This window comes from Bactrocera tryoni, chromosome 4 (assembly GCF_016617805.1).
Source record: "Bactrocera tryoni isolate S06 chromosome 4, CSIRO_BtryS06_freeze2, whole genome shotgun sequence".
NCBI classification, from domain to species: Eukaryota; Metazoa; Arthropoda; class Insecta; order Diptera; family Tephritidae; genus Bactrocera; species Bactrocera tryoni.
The window spans coordinates 48,443,257-48,468,347 of NC_052502.1; the positions used below are offsets into that span (position 1 = coordinate 48,443,257).

At 36.7% G+C, this 25,091-nt stretch overlaps 3 protein-coding genes and 1 pseudogene across 3 annotated transcripts; all 4 read right to left on the bottom strand.

Annotated features, from left to right (window-relative positions):
• Nucleotides 1–725: 725 nt before the first annotated feature.
• Nucleotides 726–6,194, bottom strand: LOC120773493 (odorant receptor 7a-like). Its single transcript, XM_040102438.1, has 4 exons — nt 6,163–6,194; nt 2,509–3,288; nt 2,095–2,452; nt 726–1,516 (listed from the first exon to the last, which is right to left on the bottom strand). Exons 2-4 carry the CDS (start codon nt 3,246–3,248, stop codon nt 1,436–1,438), a joined length of 1,179 nt encoding a protein of 392 aa, XP_039958372.1. The 5' UTR covers nt 3,249–3,288; nt 6,163–6,194; the 3' UTR covers nt 726–1,435.
• A 2,590-nt stretch (nt 6,195–8,784) lies between these two features.
• On the bottom strand, nt 8,785–20,619 carry LOC120773494 (annotated as a pseudogene).
• Nucleotides 15,775–16,710, bottom strand: LOC120774589. The gene has a single exon (XM_040104320.1). It carries the CDS (start codon nt 16,708–16,710, stop codon nt 15,775–15,777), a length of 936 nt encoding a protein of 311 aa, XP_039960254.1.
• Nucleotides 17,086–18,784, bottom strand: LOC120773492 (odorant receptor 7a-like). The gene is made up of 3 exons (XM_040102437.1): nt 17,780–18,784; nt 17,366–17,723; nt 17,086–17,293 (listed from the first exon to the last, which is right to left on the bottom strand). Exons 1-3 carry the CDS (start codon nt 18,517–18,519, stop codon nt 17,213–17,215), a joined length of 1,179 nt encoding a protein of 392 aa, XP_039958371.1. The 5' UTR covers nt 18,520–18,784; the 3' UTR covers nt 17,086–17,212.
• Nucleotides 20,620–25,091: the final 4,472 nt, after the last annotated feature.

Below are 25,091 nucleotides of genomic sequence, written 5' to 3' on the forward strand. Positions count from 1 at the left end.
ATTTTTTTATCTCAACCTCAAGTTTACACCGATATGATGTGCCTAAATAAAAGTACGTATAAAACAAACATTTGATAAAAGTGAGAAAATGAAAACCAAAGCTCAAATATGTGTATATATGTATGATGAAAAAAAAACAATAAAATATGCACGAATATACGTACATGTAAATACAAAAAATTATAAAAAATAACACACAAAAAATCGCATGCCTGGTAGAATAACATGAATAACAAAGAAAGTTGCAGCTGAAATCCAAAGCATAGACTTAGAAAACATTAACTAATATAAACAAACTTGACTCATTTAAGGGCGAGACAGGGATCACAACTTTTTGTATACCTTAAATCGATGTATAAGGAAAAACATAGCACTCAAAAGGGCACTTAACAATTGTTTTAAAATAATAAAACAACATCTTACATGAAAACTACTTTGTTATATAACATATGCCTTTATTATCAGCACTCAGTTCGATTTATGGGGATTAAACACTATCGCAATTTAATTTATTATAAGAGCTAATTTTTGTGCTATTTTCACTACACAGTCCGTGTGTTTCTATTGTCTCACTTCTCTTGCTTTTCGTAGCCCCTACGAATGGGATAGACAAAAATGTATTTACCGTTAGTTTTATTGGTATTTTAAGAAATAGCCTTGATACAAATAGTGGTAAATTTCAAACTTTTATAACTTTAACCTATGAAATCGACCAGCGTGCGATGGCGAAATTTTAAACTTATTAAAAACAAAGAATAAAAAATAAATTAGTTAAATGCATTCACAACTAGTTTTCCTTCATGTTAAAAACAACAATTTGGGAGTTTAAACTGAAATGTTGAATTTACTTTAAGCTATTCATACAATATACCGCGGTGGGTACCCTGGAACCTTTAACATAAGGGTTAACTTTAATGGGGTGGCTGCGTCCGATTGCGTTCATTCGTAGTAAGAACTTTTTTGCCCGACAGTCACTCGGATTTCAACTCGTCTCATCACCCTGATCAATTATTTATATGTATGTGTTGAAAAACAATAAATTTGGAATTGATTCAAAGTTCCACACCTTACATTTTTGTATATTGAAATGCTGAAATTTGAAAGGCTGACTGTTCGATTCGACCAAAACGTGAGTAGTTTTCTTTGTATTGCTAAGACACCTCTTTTTATTATGACGAAGAAAATGTATTTATGGTATAACATACAAGTATAATAAGTTTTAAGGATTTATTATTTCGAAATTTCTCTCTACATAAAATATTCATTCCGATACCTCTAAGAAACAGTAATTTAAAAATTCTTTCATAAAAACCATCTAAACTATTATAAAAGCTTTTGTCTATATTATTTGAACTACTTAAGTGTTGCATTTAAGTGATAAGAATATATTCAATAAGTGAGAGGAAATATTGTGAATTCAACTATCCAGTAATAACTATTCGAAGCGTTCCTTCAAGTCTTTCCCAAATCCCATTTCATTTATGAATGTGTACAGTGTAAACGAGAATTTGGCAATCTGTAATGAAAGTAGTACATGTTCGAAAAAGCGCTACACCAAAAACGTGTATCCAGACATTATTGGGTAGTCGAAAAAGTGTCTTCGTATTTTGTCAATAAATGTCGTTGGAGCCGTATGGTACATCTCCAGTGCTACAAATCTGGTTGTATCGTATTATATAGTGTTGGAAAAATGAGATTTTAAGCTTCATTTACCCAAAAAATTATAATTTATTTCGGGGATGTTGAAAAAAAGTTACAGCTATTCAAAAATGAGTGAAAATAACGAAGAAATTCGCTATATTTCGAAATTTTTATATAAAAAGGGAAGAATGCCACGCAAGCCACCAATAAAATTTGTGACGTTTACGAAGACGATGCTGTATCAGTTCGTGTAGCACCACAATGGTTCGCCCACTTCCGTTCTGGAAATTTCGAAATTTTGATTTACACTGTCGAAGGTTTTACGCTAATGGAATAATGTCTCTAGCGGAAAAATGGCAAAAAGTGGTCGAACAATATGCTACATATTTACTTAATTACTTATTAGAATTGAAATGCGAAAAGACTTTTTCGATTACCCAATATATAACGAACCGATAAATTGGTGCTCAAATTGATTCTAAATAGTTTAATTCCAGTGAATGTTATTTCCCTCTGTGCGCGATGCAGGAAATAGATGATGAGCTTGCGAAAGCGTTTATCCCTATCCAGCCAATTGCAATGAAAGATCGCGTCCGGCAACTTAGCGCAGTCCGCCTCGAGCATTGATGCCTGATAGCAGCTGGGTACAGTTTGCATCAAAACAACCAGATAGTATACAATCGTGATAACCTTATGAATCGGATCGGCGAATATGAATATGTTAAGCATGCAAACGCATAAAATGGCCGCGGCGAATGTGAGTTGCAGAAAAATGGTCAGCGAGAGAATCGAACCAACGATATCCGCCACCCTTGCAAATAAAAGACAGTTATACATACAGCTCAAACGACACGTGAAATCACTCACTGCAATATCTGCTGATGTGATGCTATACAAGCGACTAATTCCCGAAAATTCTGCTCGTCATTAAAGTCGGAGTTTGTGCCTAAACGACTGACGCGGCCCGTCAACAGCTTAATGTGGGTGCGTAAGGCACGTATATAAGTCGCCGGAAAGGTATCACTCGTCACATTGGTTTGCAGTAAGAAATGTATAATAACCACATCGAAAAAAAACTGCAAACAGTGTCGTAGGGGCTGATACGGTATCCAATCGATAAAAGGAAACCAAAATGTTTCTTGGTTGAGCGCAAAGAACGAAACTAACCAACTGATTGCGCCGTACATGGCATAGAAAATAGAGAATGTAAAAAATAGACTTCTGCAAGCCTTTTCGCAATCTTTGATTTCCAAGCGTTCCTCTTCTCTTACATAGAATTTATCCAAATTCTCGAAAATCTCTTCGACACTACGCAAACGCTTAAAGTTTATGGCAATTACTAGCGCCTTGAATGGTAATAATAGAACATTAAGCGATGCTTGGAAATTGGTCAATGTTGCAGTCATCGATGTATCGTCCATGGCTTTTATTACACCAATACCAATCGATATCGGACTTAGTGAGATCACAATCCAGCTGAAAACCATGTGTAACAGATTTAAGAATTTATACGGATACAACAGCTTCATGCCAGTTAGCTCCCAACTTCGAATTAACCACGTAAAAGAATCGTTCGTTTTGATTTGTGGGTTGCGGACCTTCTTCATTTTCAATTACTCTGATTAAAGCTGAAACTGTCGGATAGAACTATAATTATGGAAAAAATGTTATTTAATAAAGAAAGAACATTCGCTAATTTATTGTTCAGAAGAAATTTTAATAATGCGTTCTTTATAGGTATTTACTAATTAGTATAAGACTTAGCCAAGCAACGGTAAAATAATTGTTAAGGGGGTATTCTGGTCTAGAAATTAAAAAAAAACGATTTTTTTTTTAAGTTTAACTATTCAAGAATATGTGTACAAGACGATTTTTCAAAATTCAAATTATTTTCGGAGATATAGGCATTTTTCTGACCCGGCATCCAAACTGGTTCGGTCGGAACTAATCGAACAAAAGACTTTACGCGAAACTTTAAACGCGTTTTTCTCAACGATACCCACGATTTCTCAGGTTCTACTGGACCGATTTACTTGAAATTTTTATGGAGTCTTCTTTATAGGCTTGTCTATGGTTGTTTTTATTATTTTTAAAAAATTCGAAATAGCCAGAACAAGTGATCCATAAAAACTTTTTTCAGGCAGTCGCCAGATAACTAGGAGAGTTGAAATCATGGGCATGGTCACGTGGAAATTTTTAGAGACCCCCCACTTCGTCAGCTCATAATTTTTGAAATTTTTTACTTTTTTTAGTTTTTAATTTTGTTCTGTACTCTTCGAAAATTAACAAATAACTAATAAAAAAATGGATAGTAAAAATATTAATTGCCTTTTTTACGACACTTTAAAAATTACCTGAAATTCATGCTTCTGGACCAGAATACCCCCTTAAGTGGTTCTGTTTTTCCTTCTCATAGTTTAAGCTTTAATTTTACAGACAAACGGGAAATCTACCTTCGAATAAGTGAGAATTTTAAACTAAACCGTAGCAGAAAACATTCGGTACTCGAGGACTTCTAACCGAGAGCTTTTGCTTGTTAAAACGAGAAAAAACATTAACTTCGGTTGCTCCGAAGCTATAATACCTCTCACAAACACAAAAGATTCGTTTCAAGGACTTAATTCCGATCGTTTAGCTTGTATGACAGCTAAATGCTATAGTGACTACATCTGAACAATTTCTTTGGAGAATACATTATCATAATATTGCCCAGCTTCTTGTGGAGAAAAGGAAGTATTTAAAATTATTTTATAAGGACTCCTACGTTCCTTCTGGGTTTTACAAAAACAGTGGCAAACTTAATATATCCTGTTCAGGGTATAAAAATATTTTTGATGGAGATGATCTTGTCACTATCAAGCTGATGCTTAAATAATATCTCTCTCTGATTAATTAAAGAAAAAAAGTTTACATGTTGCACCCATAGACCCGACCACTAAGATTTATAGTCGAATTGAATCCACCTTTTTGTGTTATTTCTCTTGGAAATGAGAGGAAGTCATAAATATATCCAAACTTACTTGAAAACTTTGGATTATGTTGTTAATCTGTTCTCGGAAAAGCCATTGGGCTGACTACATAGCATCGATCTCTAACTGACCTTGAATTTATTTATCTTAGCCCAGATTGTGATGAAGACCATCTTAGCATACTATTTCCCAAACAATGGGATCTACATAGTCGGTATAGACGCAAGGGTTAATATGTCGAAGGACTTTCAGAACTCCTCGAAATTATTAGAGGAATATTTTCTGTTGCTGTAAATTATACTTTCCGAGCTAATAATAAAATCTGATAAGACTATCTAAAACTATTTATAATTCGAAAGGTATTATTTGGTAATACTAAGTATTCTGCCTCTTAATATTCGCTATATAGTAACACTAATGTTCCAATCTGGCAACTCGCAATTTCGAGAGTCGAGAGAAATACGATAGAGGTGCTTCGAAACACGTATATACTCGTAACATCGTGACAGGTGATGAAACGTGAATTCGCGCGTATGAGACCGAAAGTAAGCAAAAATTATTCGCGCACGAAGCACTTCCACGCAAATAGAAATCATGAAAACTAACCGCCCAAGACGAATCGCTCATCACCACGCCAATGCGAGCTCTTACACATCGACAGAACCAACTGCATTTTTGAGCACTCAAAACATCAATTTGATGAGTTCGCCACCGTATAGTCCTGACTTGGCACCGTATGACTTCTTCTTATTCCCGTACGAGTAAAATAAGTTAAGAGGTAAAGGTTTTGCGACACCTGAAGAGGCGGTTGACACTATCAAAAGGCATGTAATAATAATCCAATCAGAGAAAAGTGCTTCGCTGATTGGTTCAAACAGTTGCAGTGCGGAGTATCAAAGATCTCATCGAGAATATTTTTAAACGAAATAAAGCGACTTTCGATTATTAATATTTATTTTTTGTTCTCTAATCCCGAAATATAAAAGACATGCCTCGAATCAATAAAACCTAAAAACCTTAAACGCATTTTTTCCTGAACCGATCGACTTGGCATTTTCGGACGTAAGAATAATGAGCCGCGAATTGACTAGCCCTATGATCACAACCTGTATCCTTCTTTCATAGCGATAGTTTTTTTTTTGGATTTGAGATTTTTAACAGAAAAATATTCCTCGCGGCTAGAGACCTACTTTCGGAGGTCCTCTTTCAGATCAACAACAGGATCAAGGGAATTAGCAATATTTCAAAATAAATCACCGAGTATTGAAGTTTATTAAATTCGAAAAAAGCACATTTTTATACTTATATGGATATCAAACTAAATTGCTCTTCAAAAAATCACAAAAAACGCGATTTTTCTGTCTTGCTAGTGAACACAACCACTTAATGGATGTAATCGGATTAATCCTGTCTTCAGGACATTAAGTAGGTTTCTGGTTCTTTCACGACGAGAATTTGTAATATTTTCAAACTTATTCTGAATTTTCACAAATCACTAGCCTGTGGTTTATATACAAAATCTCACTAATAATAAATTTCACCACGAAATTACTTGAGTAAACGTCTAAATAGCTTGACTCTAACAATCTTCTGACATTTCGTTCTCATTTCATATGCCCTTATATATGATTGGTCGCATTTAATAGACCAAAAGTGCGCCAAGTAATATTACTATGACAGGACTATAATTAAATCCTATTTGTATGTAACACCGGGATATAATTGCGAAATTTTAATAAATATTTATCCAAATGGTAGAAGAGGGTAAAGCATGCAAGTGGCATATGCTTTAATGAAAATTATTTATTTATTATTAGAAATGTCATATGATTTCAAATAATGTGGTTATAATGTTTAATGTTGAGTTTCTATAAAAGTTATTTGAAAACCTCAAATGTGGTTTGATGATGTGGTCACTTCCTTGAAATGTATAAGCCTGTAATAAAAAGCGTGTACTCTATTAAAAAGTTAATAAAGATTCTGAAGAAATTAATTTTTAATATTGTGACAACACGTGGGCATTTAATTTAATAAACCGCTGATATAAGTAATTGAGAAAAGGGGAAAAGTTTTCCTCCTTAAGAACATTACATAATACTTTGTAAATAGTTAGACTTTTTAATTTAAATTTCGCGACAAAACCCATTAATCGAAATATTTTTTTCTAGGTTGGTGAAACTGTCAGTGACATCTGTGTCAAATGTTACATCAAAATATTCAATAGTGTTTAGTATACGCTTGTCTTTCAGAAGTTCATAAAGTGCATTCGACGATTTTTACGATGAGTGGAATTATTCAACAAAGAATTTCCATTAAATTTTGTCTGCGGAATTAGATTTGTGGTGCCGAAACATTCAGAATGTTAAAAATGCCCTTCGGTGATAATTCTTTGCCGCGAGCTAGTGTTTTTGATTAGCACAAATTATTCTCAGAGGGTCAAGAACGCGCTGACGACAAACCACGTCCAAGACGGGCATCAATAACAACTAATGATAAACACATTATAAAATAAAGGAATTGGTTATGGAGAATTGTCGTTTCACAGTTAGAGATCTCACTGGCATCGTTGGGATATTAGAAGGATCAGTAAAAACCATTTTGAAAGATCATTTGTGTCCAAGAAAAGTGAAATCACGACTGGTTTCAAAATCACTCTTTTTTTTGCAAAACCACGTTAACCTCTGTGAAACAATGCTTTCCGACTAAAAGGATGAAACATGAAACATATTATTACTGGCGCGTCCTAGACAGCGTAGAGGGTTTTCCTAGCTAACGAGCAAGTGGCTGGTCAGTTGTCTCCGAGCACTTGGATAATCAAGACGAACATTTTCTGAAGACGTGTTTCTGTGAGTGGAGCAAGCCGAAATACAGCATTCGTTAGAACAAAGGTACGCGATTAAATTCTGTGTGAAACTCGGTAAATCTGCGACAGAGACGTTTGATATGTTCAAGCAGGCTTACTCAGATGTTGCTTTATCAAGAAGTGGTGTGTTTCGATGGCATCAGGCTTTGACGAAGACCGTGCTGGGAGACCAGCGACTTCGACAAACACCGACAATGTGACTGGTGTGCGAAAAGTTTTGCAGTCAGAAAGTGTGGCGAGTGGAAGTGCGCCAAGAAAATTTGAGATGTGTGGGAGTGACCTCCAATTTTTTAGTAGCGTAATCACAGATGACGAGTCATGGACTTTTTGTTTCCTTGCCTGAAAAGGCCGATGAAAGGCAAGCATTTTGAGATGACAAAGGGGATTCAAGCAGCATTATCCGCGACTCTCAAGGCTATTCCAGAGCATGCCTTCCGTGACGCCTTCAATGTTTGGAAATCGCGCAGACAGCGCTGCATCGTCGCAAAGGGAGCCTATTTTGATAGTTTTTAAAGATCTGTAATGAATGGTTCTTTCCAGGCAAACCCTTTAAGACGGAATACCATAGGCCACATGAAGATTTTGATATATCGCGGACAGCATCAATAGTTTCTGGAACCAGAACTTGTTTTGAATGACCTTTACGGAGTGATCTACGACGTCGTTTAAATTCACCATACCTGTGATAAACACTGGTCCTTGATGACGCTATATCGCCAATAATTTAATGAAGTTCATATTGCATCTGTCATTCCATTTTCGGTCCAGATGAATATTTTAAATTACTGCAAACAGCACAAATAGCACGCGGATGTCAAAACGTTCGGAGTATGCCCATCAAATATGTCAAAATTTACGACAAAGTTGTGAGTTGCACTGATCACTTGGTTCACCAACTGCCAGTATATGACCGGTTGTAGATTTCTTCCGGTCAACAATTGGGTGTTTGTGTGCAATAATGTTCGATTTCCTCCGTATTGTAAGTTCTAACAGATCCACTCTCTGATTGATATCGCTTCGTAAAACCATATCCACCATCAATACCATGGTGTGTAGAGAAACTTGAATTTGAAAACGCTGAAAACTGCGGTAACAGTCTCGCCAAAAGCAAACCAAAGATGCATTAAAAAAGAAATTAAACAGTTCCGAGTTTTCGGAAAGATAAACTTATGCATTTTCTGATTATTTTATTCTTCAAAGTGTTAAATAACGATAATATCAAGCTTAAATTAAGTAATATCAAATTAATAAAACTACAATAACTTCAGCTTAAACAACACTTTTGATTAAACTTATTTTATCCTCGATTTCTTATTCGAATTCATGCTTCACATTCTCTCCAACGCCCATTCGGTTATATAAGAATTATAAGGTATATAAAGAAAATGAGAATTTGGCGATCTTGGAAGGAAAAGCAAATGAAATTATTTCTCTCTTATAAATTTGTGAGAGTGTATTGTCCACTCTCAACTAACGACTTACCGACAAAAAAGTGCCCAAATCAATTTTAAAAAACTTAACAGCTACAAAAGAGATTTCCTTCTGAGCGCGATGCAAAACATAGATCAATACACGACGCGAACGTCTATCCATATTCCACCAATTGCAATGGAAGATCGCATTAGGCAACTTTACGCTTTCCGCTTCGAGCATCGATGCCTGATAGCAAGTGAGTGAGGTTTGCATCAACAAGCAACCGTAATAGATAATCGTAATTGCCCGATGATTCGCGTCGGCAAATAAAAAAAAGTTGAGCATGCAAACACAGAGTTTGACGGCAGCTTTGTGAGCTGTATAAAGATGGTTATCGAGATCACAGAGCCAACAGCCCTAGAGATTCTGTTGGTGAATGGAGAAATTACAAATTCATGCACGATCACTGCTTAGCACATGAAGGTAATTCTTACTGCAATAATCCCTGATATGAGCGTACGCAATCAATTAGTTCCTGATAATTTTCCTCGTCGGTGAATTCCGGATTCTCGCCCAAACTGCTGACACGTTCCGCTAGCAAAATGATATGTGTACGTAAGGCTTTAATGTAAACAGCCGGATATAGATCGTTCATGCATTGAATGATCAGCAAAAAGTATAAATAGACCACCTCGATGAGAAAATGAAGCCAAAAGTGTATGGACGGATGTGCAATCCAGTCAAAAAGTGGCAACCATATGTTTAGCGGTTGAGTGTGCGTAAAAACTGATGTTAGCCAAGAAACGGTGCAGTAAGCGAAATAATGGGTTGTCAAAAAAGTCTTGCAGTATTTTTATTGAATTTTTTTTTTATTGAAATTGAAATGAATTTTTGATAACTCATGCCCAGCGATTTTCAATTCAGCGATTTTATCGCAATTTTCGACGATAGGCCTTCCGAAGCGTGGCGCATCTTCGACATCCTCTACATCAGAACGAAAACGTTGAAACCATCGTTGTGCGGTGGAAATGGAAACTGTATCGGGTCCATAAACTGCACAAATTTTATTGGCGGCTTGAGATGCATTTTTGCCTTTATCGTAGTAGTACTGTAAAATATGCCGTATTTTCTCTTTATTTTGCTCCATGTTTGCGACGCCATAACTCACGAACGGCTTAAAAGAAACGACAATCAATCAAACACGTGTTAGCGCGTGAAATGAGCTTTCCAAAAAGGTATAGCATGACCCGATGCGACGAATAAAACTAGAACTACGCGCTTTCAGCGCCAACTAGCGAAAATACCACAAGACTTTTTTGACAACCCATTATAAAGCGAGAAGAGTTACGAATAAGTGTGCTGATTGGATAACGTGTTCCCTTCTTGCGAAACGTCCTTGTGGATTCTGATAGCGTCCATCCAATTTTTTGAAAATCGGTTCGACACTTTGTAGACGATATATGTACAATACTACAACGAACGTCTTTAGCGGTAGATTTGAGTGTTGCTTGTAGAGTAGTAAGTATAACGGTCAGAGATGAATTTTGCGTAACTTGCATGAAGCCAACAACGAAAACCAGAGGGCTCGCAAGCAGACAAATCCAGCAGATCGCCATTTGCAATAAGGAAAAGAAACCATAGGGTTTCAATGGTTTCACGCCAATTAGTGCCCAGCACCAAAACAGCAACTGAAACGATTCATTTGTCTCGAATTCTTTACTACCACGTCCATAATATAAGTCGAAGAAAGAACGCATATTCCTCGAAAGTTTTGAGCTGCAATCACCACAAAAAAAGGATAAAAGAATCGTTTTACAAATATTTTGAAATAAATACAGTTATTTATAAATAGGACGAAGAGAAGTAATGGAAAAATATGATTATCAATTATTGAAATCGCCCTAATCCGAACATTGTTCTTAAATCATCGATTAGTGGAAAACGAATTGGGAGGTTGCCGTTTGTAGTCGCGATTCCACAGTATATTGACGATTTAATATGTCCGTAAAACTAGATTTCATTAAATTGAAATCGATAACCTCGCTAGGTCGTCAACCATTTTCGTCTCAATCATGAGTTCATTCATAGGTTTTGTACGGCTTAGAAGAAAGAACCCCCTCAAGAGTGACAAGCTGCAGCAGGGGCGTACGCAAAAGAGTCTGGATATCATTTCATAAGCGCTCTGTTCATTTGCAACAAAGTTTGTTCAGTTGCAGTAAGGAAGGGCTATCTTCGAATGTAACCAACCTTGCAAATTGCCAAGACCAAAGTCAGGGACATATCGTAAAGTCAACCAGAGGTTCGGTATTATGGATATATACATACTTATATGACTAATGACCGCCATATTAGGCATACGATACTTATGTTATAGTAACGAAAATAATTATATTATATTTTGGGTATTTAGAAATTTGGGTAATAAAGGAATTATAGTACATCCAATATTATACGATGAGTTAATTTTGATGATAATTTGATAATCTCATATTCGTATATAGGAGATAGTATTGACCGTCCCGTTTTTAATTCTTGGATAGTCAAACAAATCTTTTAGTATTGCTAACCAAACTTCAACATATTGTTTTTTTTTTTATAATTAACCTTAATGAAACAAATATGTACCGTTTCAGTCGACCACTTTTTGCCATTTTTCAGCTAGAGACATTATTCTATCAGTGCAAAAGTTTTCTGGTTTCTCGGCGAAAAAATGCAGCAAGTAATTTTCATAGGCTTCTCTTGAAGCCAACTTTACTCCATTAAGGGAATTCAGCATTGACCGAAACAAATGGTAGTTCGATGGCGGAAGGTCAGGGCTATATGGTGGATGCATCAAAACTTCCCGAGTAATCACAGATGTGTGTGGTCTAGCGTTGTCCTTGCTAATGATCAGTTCTGGCCGTTTTTTCGATTGCTTGCTTCAATCTCATCAGTTTTTGAAAGTAAAATGTCTTTTGTTGAACTTCGTCACGCTTAAACCAAGATCTTTTTCGCACATTATTATCTTATTTAATCCACTTTTCGTCTCCTGTTACCATTCGCTTTAGAAATGGTTCGATTTCATTTCACTTCAGCAAATAATCGCAGATGTTAATTCAGTCCAGTAAATTTTTCAGAGAAATTCATTCATGTACATTGAGATTCTTTTTGTAGCCAGCCTTTTTTAAATGGTTCAAAACCGTTTGATGATGATTGTTAAGTCCTTAGCGATGTTATGGCTACTTATATGACGATCCTGATCAATATTTTCCTTAATTTCATCGACTTTAGGTCGACCATAACGAGGTGCATCTTTCACATCGAAATTTCCAGAACGGAAGCGAGCGTACCATTGTTGCACAGCATCGTCTCCATAAACTTCACAAATTTCATTGCTGGCTTGCGTAGCATTCTTCCCTTTTTATACAAATGTTTCAAAATATAGCGAATTTCTTCATTATTTTTACTCATTTTTGAACAGCTGCACTCGTTTAAATTTTTCCGAATTTAATTCTTTTTTGTTAAATAAAGCTTCAAATCTCACCTTTCCAACACTATATGGTATGACACAATGTGATTAGTAGCACTGGAGGTATGTGGTTCTCGAGTCCACACTTCTGTGTTTTTCCTCTTTATTATCTTAATTTCCAAGAAAAACGCTTAACGAAATATTTGGCTTCTTTTCTGTTTCTTTATTTCATCAGAATGCTTAAAATAGTTCTGTTCGATTTTCTTACATCAAAAAATGTTGCCAGAAGGCTCGTATATTTAAATTAGGTTGTCACAGCTACTCCCTTCCCAGTGATTAAATCACGATTTAGAATTTTTCTGCAAATGTTACATTTCTTTTTTTATAGGTTCGCAGCGGTGTATTTGGTAACTCGTCACTTCTGGGAAAGAATGCTGGTTTTAATCTTTCCACAGATATGTTGTGTATTGCGTTGTTAATTTTAATTGCATAGAGTCTGTCTGAAATGCGTTCCACAACTTCGAACGGACCCGTGTAAGGAGGCTCTAGTGGTTTTCTCACATGATCCGAGCGGATGAACACATGACTACAATCTTGTAGATTTTTATTGATGAAAAATCGTGTTGAATTGTGGTGTACCGGTGAACTTGGTTTTAGCTGCTGTATGTACTCACGAAACTTGGATATGAACTCCTGTGGATTATACGATCCATCCCCGTTATCAAAAAATTCGCCGGGTAAACGAAGATTAGTGCCATACAGCATTTCTGCTGGGGATGCTCCAATGTCTTCTTTATGGGAACAGCGCAGTCCTAACATCACTGTTGGAAGGAGAAGTGGCCATGGAGTTTGTCGATTGCACATGAGTGAAGCTTTTAGCGTACGATGCCATCTCTCAATCATGCCGTTGGACGCCGGATGGTAAGCTGATGTACGTATCTTGTGTGCGCCAACCATTTTTGTCAATGCTTGGAATATTGCGGACTCAAACTGGGAGCCCTGATCTGTTGTTATGGTCTTCGGGGAACCGAAACGTGAGATCCATGCTGAATAAAAGCTTGTCGTTATCGTGTTGACCGAAATGCTCTTTTAACGGAACTAGATTCGGGCCAACGTATGAATCTGTCAATCATGGTTAAACAATATCTGTTTATCCCTCATCGCTCTGGAAGAATGATAATATCAGAGGTGGACATGGTCAGAGAACGTTGATCAGTTTGTTGGAACGGCTAGGCGCTAGATGATTGTGCTTTTGTATTGTTTTGATCGTTGGCAACTGATACAAGAGTGTTCCATTTTTCTCATTACGTCATGATGGTAATTGACATCCAAATGTGTTTGCTTCTAATTTGTTTTAAAAGTTGATCTTTGTACCAGGGTGTGAGAAATTGTGAATATCGTTGAAATACTTTGTTACAAAGCTATAACTGGAACATTGGCAGCAACCACCTTGCATTTGATATGTCGCAGTGCTGTTGTATTGCTTGAGATGGAAGTTTTAGCTTCTGTAAATTTAAACTAGTGTTATTGTTTATGACAATTTGTTGTAACTCTGAATCTCTCTGCTGTTCTTCTTCTATTTCATCCATTGTGACTACTATGGGCATATCAATTTGGCATACATACTGGAGAGTGCGTCTGCTACCTCATTATTTTTACCAGACAGAAAAACGATTTGCGTTGAAAATTGTGCAATATAATTTAAATGCCTTACCTGCCGTGGTGACGCTTTGTCTGCTTTTTGACGGAATGCATACGTTAAAGGCTTATGATCGGTGCGAATGACGAATTTGCGACCATCAAGTATTGGACGAAAATGTTTAATGGCTAAGTATATTGCCAAAAGCTCACGGTCATACGCAGAGTAATTCTTTTGCACATTTTTTAGTTTGGTTGAGAAGAATGCGATTGGCTTCCATTCCCCATTCACTTGTTGTTCCAGGTGTGCTCCAGCTGCAGTCTCCGACGCATCTGTTGTTAATGCAAACGGCGCATTTGGTACCGGAAAATTTAACAATGTTTGTGTGGCCAAACTGGCTCTGCAGTCGCTGAATGCTTTTCAAGCTCTGCATCCCAATCGATTTTTCGTTTGTCATTTTTTTTTGAGTCTTTGAAAAGGTTGTGTAGAGGTGCTTGAATTTGTGCGGCGTTAGGAATATGTTTCCTGTAGAAATTTACTGATTCCTAGAAACCGGCGGAGTTCAACAATTGTATTCGGCTTTGGATATTGACAGATTGCTTTCTACTCTTTCTTTTCGGTGGCTGTATACCTTCCGCTGAGATGTGGTATCCTAGGTTTAGCTTGCTAACGCAAAACTCACACTTGGATAAGTTGAATACATAGTTTTGCCTCTTTAAGTTTCTGCAGCACCAACTGGACATGCTTGTGATGTTCTTTTTCATTTTCAGAAAATATGAGAATATCATCTAGGTAACAGAAAACAAAGTCGATATTTCTGAATGTGATGTCTACGTATCTTTGGAACGTTTGAGTGGCATTTTTTAGCCCAAATGGCATAACGACAAACTCAAAAAGTCCAATTGGCGTACACACAAGTTGTTTTCGCTATATCTTTTTCACACATGCGTATATTGTAATAAGCTTTTTATATCAATTTTGGAAAAAACTGCTTTACCATGTAAGCAGTCGACTATGCTATCGAGGTGCGGTATCGGATAGCTATCTGGTTGCGTGTGGGCGTTTAGGGAGCGATAGTCACCGCAGGCTCGCCATCCCCCAGTTTTCTTTTTCACTAAGTGAACTGGGCTTGCCCATGGACTGCTTGATGTACGAATTATACCTAGTTGCAACAGTTCATTGAATTCGCTTTTGATGACATTTAGTTTTTCTCCGGAGTAACGGCGAAGTGGCTCTGCAATAGGTCGGCAATCTGTTACAATTTGGTGATTGACGTCCATTGATGTTGGTAAGGAGTAAATATTAGGCGTTGTCAACTCAACATGCTGCTTAATGAGGTCTTGAAATTTAGATGAGGGGCTTATTGTTGATATGCTGTGCATTTCAGCCTGCCGAACTGTTCCTTTTGTGGTAAGGGTTGTTTGTGAATCAACCAGACACTTTGCTCTGAGGTCTATCAGAAGGCCAAAGTGTACCAGAAAGTCTGCTCCTATGATAGGTGATTTTACGTTCGCTATTACAAAGTTCCATGTGAAACTCCTCCGTAAGCCCAAACTTAGTGACAGATTTCTGGTCCCAAAAGTTTGAATGGTTGAGCCATTTGCTGCAAAAAGCTGAAGGCTATCAGGAGTAAGTGTTGAGTGTTTATGAATGATGTTCAGTGGTACAATCGAGATGACAGAACCGGAGTCAATTAAAAAGTTAAGATTGTTTTTGCTATCAAAAATGTGCAGTCTTCGTTCTTTGATGCTGATGTCTTGTTCTACGCTGCCATCAGTTGCATCGATAGACGGCAGCGGGTTTAGTTTCCCTGCGTGCTTTCAGTAGGTTTGTTGAATTCGCATGGCGCTTGACATTTCCTCGATGCTGCACCAAATCGAATATGGCAGTAACATACTTTTGCGTTTTCACGTAGTCGACTTCTGCTTCGTTCGCCGCCGCGTTCAGCGCTTGAACTACGGCGTTGGTTCATTGTTGCAGCCATGTTGACTGATATTTCGCTTAGTTTTTGAATAATTTGGTTGAAGGATGTCTCCAACGCCAATAGTCGTGCTTCAAAGGTGTTTTGCTTGGATATGTTTAGAGCTGAACAATTTGCTTCGTTGTCTTGCGGAATGGTTGTAGATGCGACTATGTATGAGGGTGAATTATCTACGATTCGATCGGCTACCTCGGCGAGATTTTCCAAGTCTGTAGACTTGCACGCCGACAATATGCAACGAACGTTGTTGGGCATTCGCTGCAACCACAATGTTGACAGAGCTTCCTTAGAGACGTTATTGCCGGCCAGATCACGCATTTCCCTCAACAATTGACTGGGTTTCTTATTGAAAAGTTCTATTCCTGTTAGAAGTTTCATCAGCTGCTTCTCCTTGGACTCACTGAAACGAGCAATTAGTTCCTTCTTCAATTTGTCATACTTGTCCGTGTCCGGTGGGTTTCTTGCAACATCTGAAACTTGGCGTAGGGTTTCTGCATCAAGTGCCGTAATTACGGTGTAATATTTTGAGACATCAGATGTGATACGATTTATGTGCAACAAGCCGTCTATTTGCGTGAACCACAAGTCTGGGTCCGATGGCAAAAACTGGGGTAGTCTAATGACACCGACTGCTTCTATCGCGTTGTGTTGGCCCCCTTCTCTAGTGCCCGCTTCTGCCTGTGTTTGCTGTGCTGACCAGGTTGCGTCCGATTTCGGTGTGCCTTCATCTTTGTTAGGTGAATTCAGTAGTGGCATCGCGATGCAAGAATATGCTGATTGTAGTTGATGTATACAAGTTGGGGTCACCAATTATGTGGTGCTCGAGTCCACACTTCTGTGTTTTTCCTCTTTCTTATCTTAATTTCCAAGAAACACGCTTAACGAAATATTTGGCTTCTTTTCTGTTTCTTTATTTCATCAGAATTCTTGAAATAGTTCTGTTCGATTTTCTTACATTAAAAAATGTTGCCAGAAGGCTCGTATATTTAAATTAGGTTGCCACAGGTATACGACTTCAGCGACATCTATTGATAAAATACGAAAAGACTTTTTGGACTACCCAAGATTGTCGGAGGTCTATAGTTTAAAAACATTGCTTTAAAGACCACTGCACATTAAAAAATAAATTCATATACATATGCATTTTCTAGATCTATTTTATTGGAGCTACTTAAGTGTTGCATTTAAGTGCAATAATATTAGTTAATATATTCAATAAGTGACAGGAAACATTGTAAATTCAACCTTCCGGTAATAACTATTCGAAGCGTTCCTTCAATTTCTCCCCAAATCCCATATCATTTATGAATGTGTACAGTGTAAACGAGAATTTGGCAATCTGTAATGAAAGAAGAATATGTTCGAAAAAGCGCTCCACCAAAAATGTTTATCCAGATGTTATATTACGAACCGATAAATTGGTGCTCAAATTGATTCTAAATAGTTTAATTCCAGTGAAAGTTATTTCCGTCTGTGCGTGATGCAGGAAATAGATGATGAGCTTGCGAAAGCGTTTATCTAAATGCGGCCAATTGCAATGAAAGATCGCGTCCGGCAACTTAGCGCAGTCCGCCTCGAGCATTGATGCCTGATAGCAGCTGGGTACAGTTTGCATCAAAACAACCAGATAGTATACAATCGTGATAACCTTGTGAATCGGATCGGCGAATATGAATATGTTAAGCATGCAAACGCATAAAATGGCCGCGGCGATTGTGAGCTGCAGAAAAATGGTCAGCGAGAGAATCGAACCAACGATGTCCGCCACCCTTGCAAATAAAAGACAGTTATACATACAGCTCAAACGACACGTGAAATCACTCACTGCAATATCTGCTGATGTGATGCTATACAAGCGACTAATTCCCGAAAATTCTGCTCGTCATTAAAGTCGGAGTTTGTGCCTAAACGACTGACGCGGCCCGTCAACAGCTTAATGTGGGTGCGTAAGGCACGTATATAAGTAGCCGGAAAGGTATCACTCGTCACATTGGTTTGCAGTAAGAAATGTATAATAACCACTTCGAAAATAAAGTGTAAACCGTGTCGTAGGGGCTGATACGGTATCCAATCGATAAAAGGAAGCCAATATGTTTCTTGGTTGAGCGCAAAGAACGAAACTAACCAACTGATTGCGCCGTACATGGCATAGAAAATAGAGTATGTAAAAAATAGACTTCTGCAAGCCTTTTCGCAATCTTTGATTTCCAAGCGTTCCTCTTCTCTTACATAGAATTTATCCAAATTTTCGAAAATCTCTTCGACACTACGCAAACGCTTAAAGTTTATGGCAATTACTAGCGCCCTGAATGGTAATAATAGAACATTAAGCGATGCTTGGAAATTGGTCAGTGTTGCAGTCATCGATGAATTGTCCATGGTATTTAATATACCAACACCAAACGATATCGGACTTAGTGAGAGCACAAACCAGCTGAAAACCATGTGTAACAGATTTAAGAATTTATACGGACGCAATAGCTTCATGCCAGTTAGCTCCCAACTTCGAATTAACCACGTAAACGAATCGTTCGTTTTGATTTCTGGGTTGCGGAGCTTCTTCATTTTCAATTACTCTGATTAAAGCTGAAACTTTCGTAGAGAAATATAATTAAGAAAAAAGTGTTATTTAATAAAGAAAGAATATTCGCTAATTCATTGTTCAAAAGAGATTTTACTTATCCGTTCTTTATAGGTATTTACTAATTAGTATAAGACTTAGCCAAGCATCGGTAAAATAATTGTTGAGTAGTTCTGTTTTTCCTTCTCAAAGTTTGGGCTTTAATTTTACCAGGCAAACGGGAAACCTACCTTCGAATGAGTTAGGATTTTAAACTAAGTCGTATATATATATATATTAACTTCGAGTTATTATATATATTATATATATATATGCTATAGTGGTCTGACGGTGAACAGGAGGTGAAGTAATGTGCAAAATTTCAGATCGATATCTTTAAAACTGAAAGACTTCGGCTGTACACAGACATACAGCTAGACGGACCCCACCTGCTCGTCACGCTTATCATTTGATATATATTTTATAACATCTCCGGCGTTTCCTTCTGGGTTTTACAAACATCCCGACCAATAAGATTAATAGTCAAATCTAATTCACCATTTTGTGTAGTCTTCTCTTGTAATTAAGAGGGAGTCATGTGATATGTCCAAACTTACTTCAAAACTTTGGTCTTATGCTTGAATTGAGCATGACTGATCGAACCACAACTCCGCATAACCGCTTGAAATTTCAAGAAAAGCAAACACAAACCAAAAATAAAGGATTATATTGTGAATCTGTTCTCGGGACAACCATTGCGCTTGGCTACCTACCATCGACCTCTACCTAACCATATTGTGAAGAAGAACATCTTATTTTACCATTTCCCAAACAATAAAATCTATATAGTCGGTATAGACCCGAAAATTTATACGTCCAAAAACTTTCAGAACTCCTCAAAATTATTAGAGGACTTTTTTCTGCTGCTGAAACCTTTCCGAACTAATAATAAATTATAATAAGACTATCCAACCCCTATTCGGTTTGAAAATTTGGTTTCATTTAAATTAAAACGAATATCGACGAGCAAGATGTTTCTATCTGCCTTCTTTTAGACAATTTCAACAATTTATAATTCAAAAGGTATTATTTGGAACATAGACCAATTAAAATAGACCAAGTATTTTATCTTTGAATATTCCGTATTTGGTAACACTAGTGTTGGAATCTGGCAACTCACAATTTTATTGTAAAGCCAAGAAAAAAACGATAGCGGTGCTTCGAAACACGTTTAAGACATCGTAGCAGGTGATGAAACGGGAATTTATGCCAATGAGACCAAAGCTTTGCAGAAATCAGAAAACCAACCGCCGAAGACGAATCACTCTTCACCGCTACATTGCGACCCCTTTTACATAGACAGAACCAAATGCATTTTTAAGCACTCAAAACATCGATCTGACGAGTTATCCACCGTATAGTCTTGACTTGCTTCAACAATTGGATCAAACAATTGCAGCAGTATAAAGATCTAAGCGGAGAATATTTTGAAAGGCAATAAAGCGATTTTATTGCCGAAATATAAAGGTAAGGCCTCGTATCAATAAAACCCAAAAACCTTAAACACATTTTTTCCTAAACCGATCGACTTGACATTTTCGCGCGTAAGAATAATGAGCAGCGAATTGACTAGCCCTATGATCACAACCTTGATTCTTCTCTAATAACAATATTTTTTTTTGGATTTGAGATTTTTAACAGAAAAATCTTCCTCGCGGCTAGAGACCTACTTTCGGAGTTCCTCTTTCAGATCAACAACGGGATCAAGGGAATTGGTAATATTTCAAAATGAATCGCCGATTATTAAAGTTTACTAAATTCGGTATTTTTATACTTATATGGATATCAAATTAAATTGCTCTTCACAAAATCACAAAAAACGCGATTTTTTTGTCTTGCTAGTGGACACAACCACTTAATGGATGTAATCGGATTAATCCTGTCTTCAGCACATTAAGTAGGTTTCTGGTTCTTTCACGACGAGAATTTGTAATATTTTCAAACTTATTCTGAATTTTCACAAATCACAAGCCTGTGGTTTATATGTATACAAAATCTCACTAATAATAAATTTCTCCACGAAATTACTTGAGGAAACGTCTAAACAGCTTGACTCTAACAATCTTCTGACATTTCGTTCTCATTTCATATGCCCTTATATATGATTGGTCGCATTTAATAGACCAAAAGTGAGCCAAGAAATATTACTATGACAGGACTTTAATTAAATTCTATTTGTATGTAACACCGGGATATAATTGCGAAATTTTAATAAACATTTGTCGCACTGACAGGAGAGAGGTGCTAAAGTATTCAAGTGGCATATGCTTTAATGAAATTTATTTATTTTTTATTAGAAATGTCATATCATTTCAAGTACTGTTGATGTAATGTTTAATGTTCAAATTCAATAAAAGTTATTTGAATACCTCTAGCCCCTCGGATTAACCAATTTTGAAATATAATATAACACATCACAATATAAAAGTACACATTATCTATTTCGTCATATTACTTATTTCATCAATTTTAAATTTACTGACCTGGACTGAGGATGTGGTCGCTTCCTTGAACTGTATAAACCTGTAGTAAAAATGTGTACTCTATTAAAAAGATAATAAAGGTTATGGATAAATTAAATTTAATAAACTACAGACATAAGATATTGGTAAAATACGCAGAAAGGTAAGTAAGCATCCCAGCAAGAAAAAGGAGAAGCTTTCCTCCTTAGGAACAATATAATAGGCTGTCAAAAAAGTCTTGCGGTATATTCGCTAGTTGGCGCTGAAAGCGCGTAGTTCTAGTTTTATTCGTTGCATCGGGTCATGCTATACCTTTTTGGAAAGCTCATTTCACGCACAAACACGTGTTTGATTGATTGTCGTATCTTTTAAGTCGTTCGTGAGTTATAGCGTCGCAAACATGGAGCAAAATGAAGAGAAAATACGGCATATTTTACAGTACTACTACGATAAAAGCAAAACTTTTCTCAAGCCGCCAATAAAATTTGTGCAGTTTATGGACCCGATACAGTTTCCATTTCCACCGCACAACGATGGTTCCAACGTTTTCGTTCTGGTGAAGAAGTGGTTGAAGATGCGCCACGCTCCGGAAGGCCTGTCGTCGAAAATTGCGATAAAATCGCTGAATTGGTCGATAGAGAGCGGCATAGTAGCAGTCGTAACATCGGTCAAGAGCTGGGCATGAGTCATCAAAAATTCATTTCAATTTCAATAAAAAAATTCAATAAAAATACTGCAAGACTTTTTCAAAACCTAGAGTTGGTGGACCCGTCTGTGCCAATGTCACATCAAACTATTCATTAGTATTTAGCAAAGACTTTTTTTTATTATTGAAATTATTCAATAAAGAAGTTCCTTAAAATTTTGTGTGTGGAATCAAATTTCTGGTGCTGAGAATATTAGAAAAGACCTTCTCTGTCCCGAACAAGTACTTTATGTACTTTTTATGTTATGTTGAAATTTATCTTCAATTGGAGAAGTGTGGTCCAATCCGAATTCCATTCGACCGGCCATGTCGACTACTCTACTCTTGGTTTTTGCACCACGATAACGCAACGTCGCATACTGCATTGATTCTTCTTGAATTTTTCGCAAATATTTTACCAATATCGTGGCACAAACACCGCATTCGACTGATTTAGCTCCATCTGACTTCAGGCTATTCACCAAACAGGAACTACCGCTCCGGGGAAACTGTTTAAGTCAATTGAAGACATTGAACGTGAATCCGAAAATTTACAACTGAAACAATGGAAACAACTGAAATGAATGGAAAAACGTTGGCAAAAGTAAATTGTGGCTGAGCTAGATTACTTTCAAGAGGAGGACATAGCTTTTAATGAATAAATTAAGAAATTTAAAATTTTGAACAAAGTCTTTCTATTATAGTATATAAGACGGACTACACTGTCAAAAACTTAGTCTAACTTCACTTACATTACTCACCTCAGAAAATAAAGACCCCATATCAAATTTTTCTAACGGGTTTCTTAAATATATTGGTTTTTAACATTATTGCTATTACATAGCAAAATTCCCCATATCTTTTTATGTTCGGGATAAAGTCAAGTGGAATATCGAATATAACTATTATACAATACAAGTAGTTATATTGGCGGCAGGGTTAGTTCTGTACCGATTTCATATTACCAATTCGAAAAACGAACAGTCGATTACATTTTACATAGTATGTATATTTGTTTGTTTGACTTGGATAGGCTCCGAAACCACTTTGATGGTAGCGGAATGCCAAAAGAAATGTGCATGCAAAGATGAAAGCAAAGTTGCTCGGAGTATCATCAAGGAACACACAAAGTATCCGTTGTCACTAACGTTCAGTAGTTGGAGGAAGCTGGCATTGCAAAACACTACCCTCAAACTGCTAGGAACTTCTTAATTTCACCCGATTTCAGAGCACATACGGTACAAGCCACAATTATGGAAGAAAAATATTACGTAACGTCTACTATATTTCAAAGAGTATAACTACCGTAAAACAGAATTTTTATACTCTTGCAACCAGTTGCTACAGAGTATTATAGTTTTATTCACCTAACGGTTGTACATATCACCTAAAACTAATCGAGATATAGAGTTATATATGTACATATATATATAAATGATCAGGAAGACGAAAAAATTTTAAATCCGGTTGACGGTTTGTCTGTCCGTCCGTCCGTGCAAGCTTTAACTTGAGTAAAGAAGAAGATAAAAAAACTCGAGTTCGTAGATGGGCGTAATCGGACCACTGCCACGCCCACAAATCGCCATTAACCGAAAACGCATAAAGTGCCATAACTAAGCACTAAATTTAGATATGAAGCTGCAATTGGGCATAGAGGATCTCAAGGGGCATCTGTGGAAACAAATTTTTGAGAAAGTAAGCCCTTTACCAAATCTGATGTACATATCGCCTAAACCACTGAAGCAACAACAACCCAATTTGCTGAGTAAAAATCTTATAAAAACTCCTACTGAAGGTGTGAAAATGGATGAAATCGGTGGATAAACCCGCTCCCTCCCCATATAATGGTACTGCTAAAAACTAGTAAAATCGCGATAAATCAATAACTAAATACGTCTGAGACATTAAATTTTACCTCCGAGATGCTATGGGGGAGCCTTATGAGAGCTGGTGTGAAAATTGGACGATGAGCGTGGAACCGCCCACTTTTTTGTGAAAACCCATATCTCGGGACCCGACCAACCGATTTCAACAAAACTTAGTGGGTAGCAGTTTCTTTACATTATTATGTCACAGTGTGAAAATGAGCGAAATCGGACTAAAACCACGCCTACTTTTCATGTAGCACAATTTTAAATTCCACTTGATTCGTTTCCAGGACACCAATCTAGAAGGAATTAATTTAACGTGATAAAACTTTGCATCTTTAGTGTAGGCCACTTTATGACCAAAAACTGATAAAATCCAATAAAACCTATTCAAGACTCTAGGTACCGAATATTTGGACCCGGTACCTATGGTACCTTAATATACAGATTTTCGAACTTCCGAGTAACTTTGTACAGCATATATCGGCCAATATGTGTGTTATCCCAATAAAAATAAAAGAGCGTATTTTATTCGTAAAAGTGGATCTTTGTGCCTAAAATAGATAAATCGACAAGTTTTTCCCACGAAAACACGTTTTCGTTGTCGGTCCGAACATAGTATAAAAGTATGCTTTTTCTATTTCATCATTCATTATTTATTTCATCGATTTTAAAATTAGTGGCCTGAACTGAGGATGTGGTTACTACCTTGAACTTGAAATATGTGCCATATTAAAAACTTAATAAATGTTGTGGATAAACTAATTTTCTTAATATTGTGACAACACGTGGGCAATTAATTTAATAAATCGCAAATATATGTACATACATAAGTAATTGGCAAAATACGCACAACGAAGGAGTAGCGGTAAACAAGCATCCCAGCAAAAAAGCGGAGAAGCTTCCTCCTTAAGGGGTCAGTAGGGTAATCTGGCCTGTTTTTTGGTATTTCTTTTTTCATAGAAATTTTTATTCTACAATGGAACTTTTTTCACATATCATGAGATATAGATGGAGTGTATTAACAATTTTTTTTCGAAATTTCACTGGCGGACACGATCTCTCATGTTTGGATCATCTGAAACACAAAAACCCAACTTATTCTTAAAAAGTATCGTCCCTACGAGAATCATGAAAAAATTTTGATAAATAAAAAGAAATTAACGTTTTTTTTTTAATTATTCCCCATGTTTTTTTACCTAAATTTTGTCATAACATTATCAATAAATTATAAAAATATAGGGACGATAGCCCGGCGTTTTATGAACATTTAAAAACTTAAAACAAATCTGTTGAGTAGTTCGACCGGAATCATGTCCGCCAGTTTAAAAAATGTGTTTGAGAAAAACGCGTTTAAAGTTTGAGTTGTGCCCTCCGAGCGCTTCGAACGTCGAGCGGTATTATTATTTTTGGGCCTTTTCGAAACCTTTCAATGGTAAAGTGGTTTTCAAGATTAATTCTAATGTTATAAGGAACAGATAATGCAAAAGAAAAAAATTTAC

Excerpts from the sequence above, each read along its gene's own strand:
- LOC120774589 (XM_040104320.1), bottom strand. The coding sequence starts at position 16,710 with ATGCCACTACTGAATTCACCTAACAAAGATGAAGGCACACCGAAATCG.
- LOC120773492 (XM_040102437.1), bottom strand. The coding sequence starts at position 18,519 with ATGAAGAAGCTCCGCAACCCAGAAATCAAAACGAACGATTCGTTTACG. Across the intron at positions 17,724-17,779 it reads TCACATCAGCAGATATTGCA|GGTGGCGGACATCGTTGGTT; the intron begins GTGAGTGATTTC and ends TTTATTTGCAAG. Across the intron at positions 17,294-17,365 it reads ATTTGAGCACCAATTTATCG|ATTGCCAAATTCTCGTTTAC; the intron begins GTTCGTAATATA and ends CTTTCATTACAG.
- LOC120773493 (XM_040102438.1), bottom strand. The coding sequence starts at position 3,248 with ATGAAGAAGGTCCGCAACCCACAAATCAAAACGAACGATTCTTTTACG. Across the intron at positions 2,453-2,508 it reads TCACATCAGCAGATATTGCA|GGTGGCGGATATCGTTGGTT; the intron begins GTGAGTGATTTC and ends TTTATTTGCAAG. Across the intron at positions 1,517-2,094 it reads ATTTGAGCACCAATTTATCG|ATTGCCAAATTCTCGTTTAC; the intron begins GTTCGTTATATA and ends CTTTCATTACAG.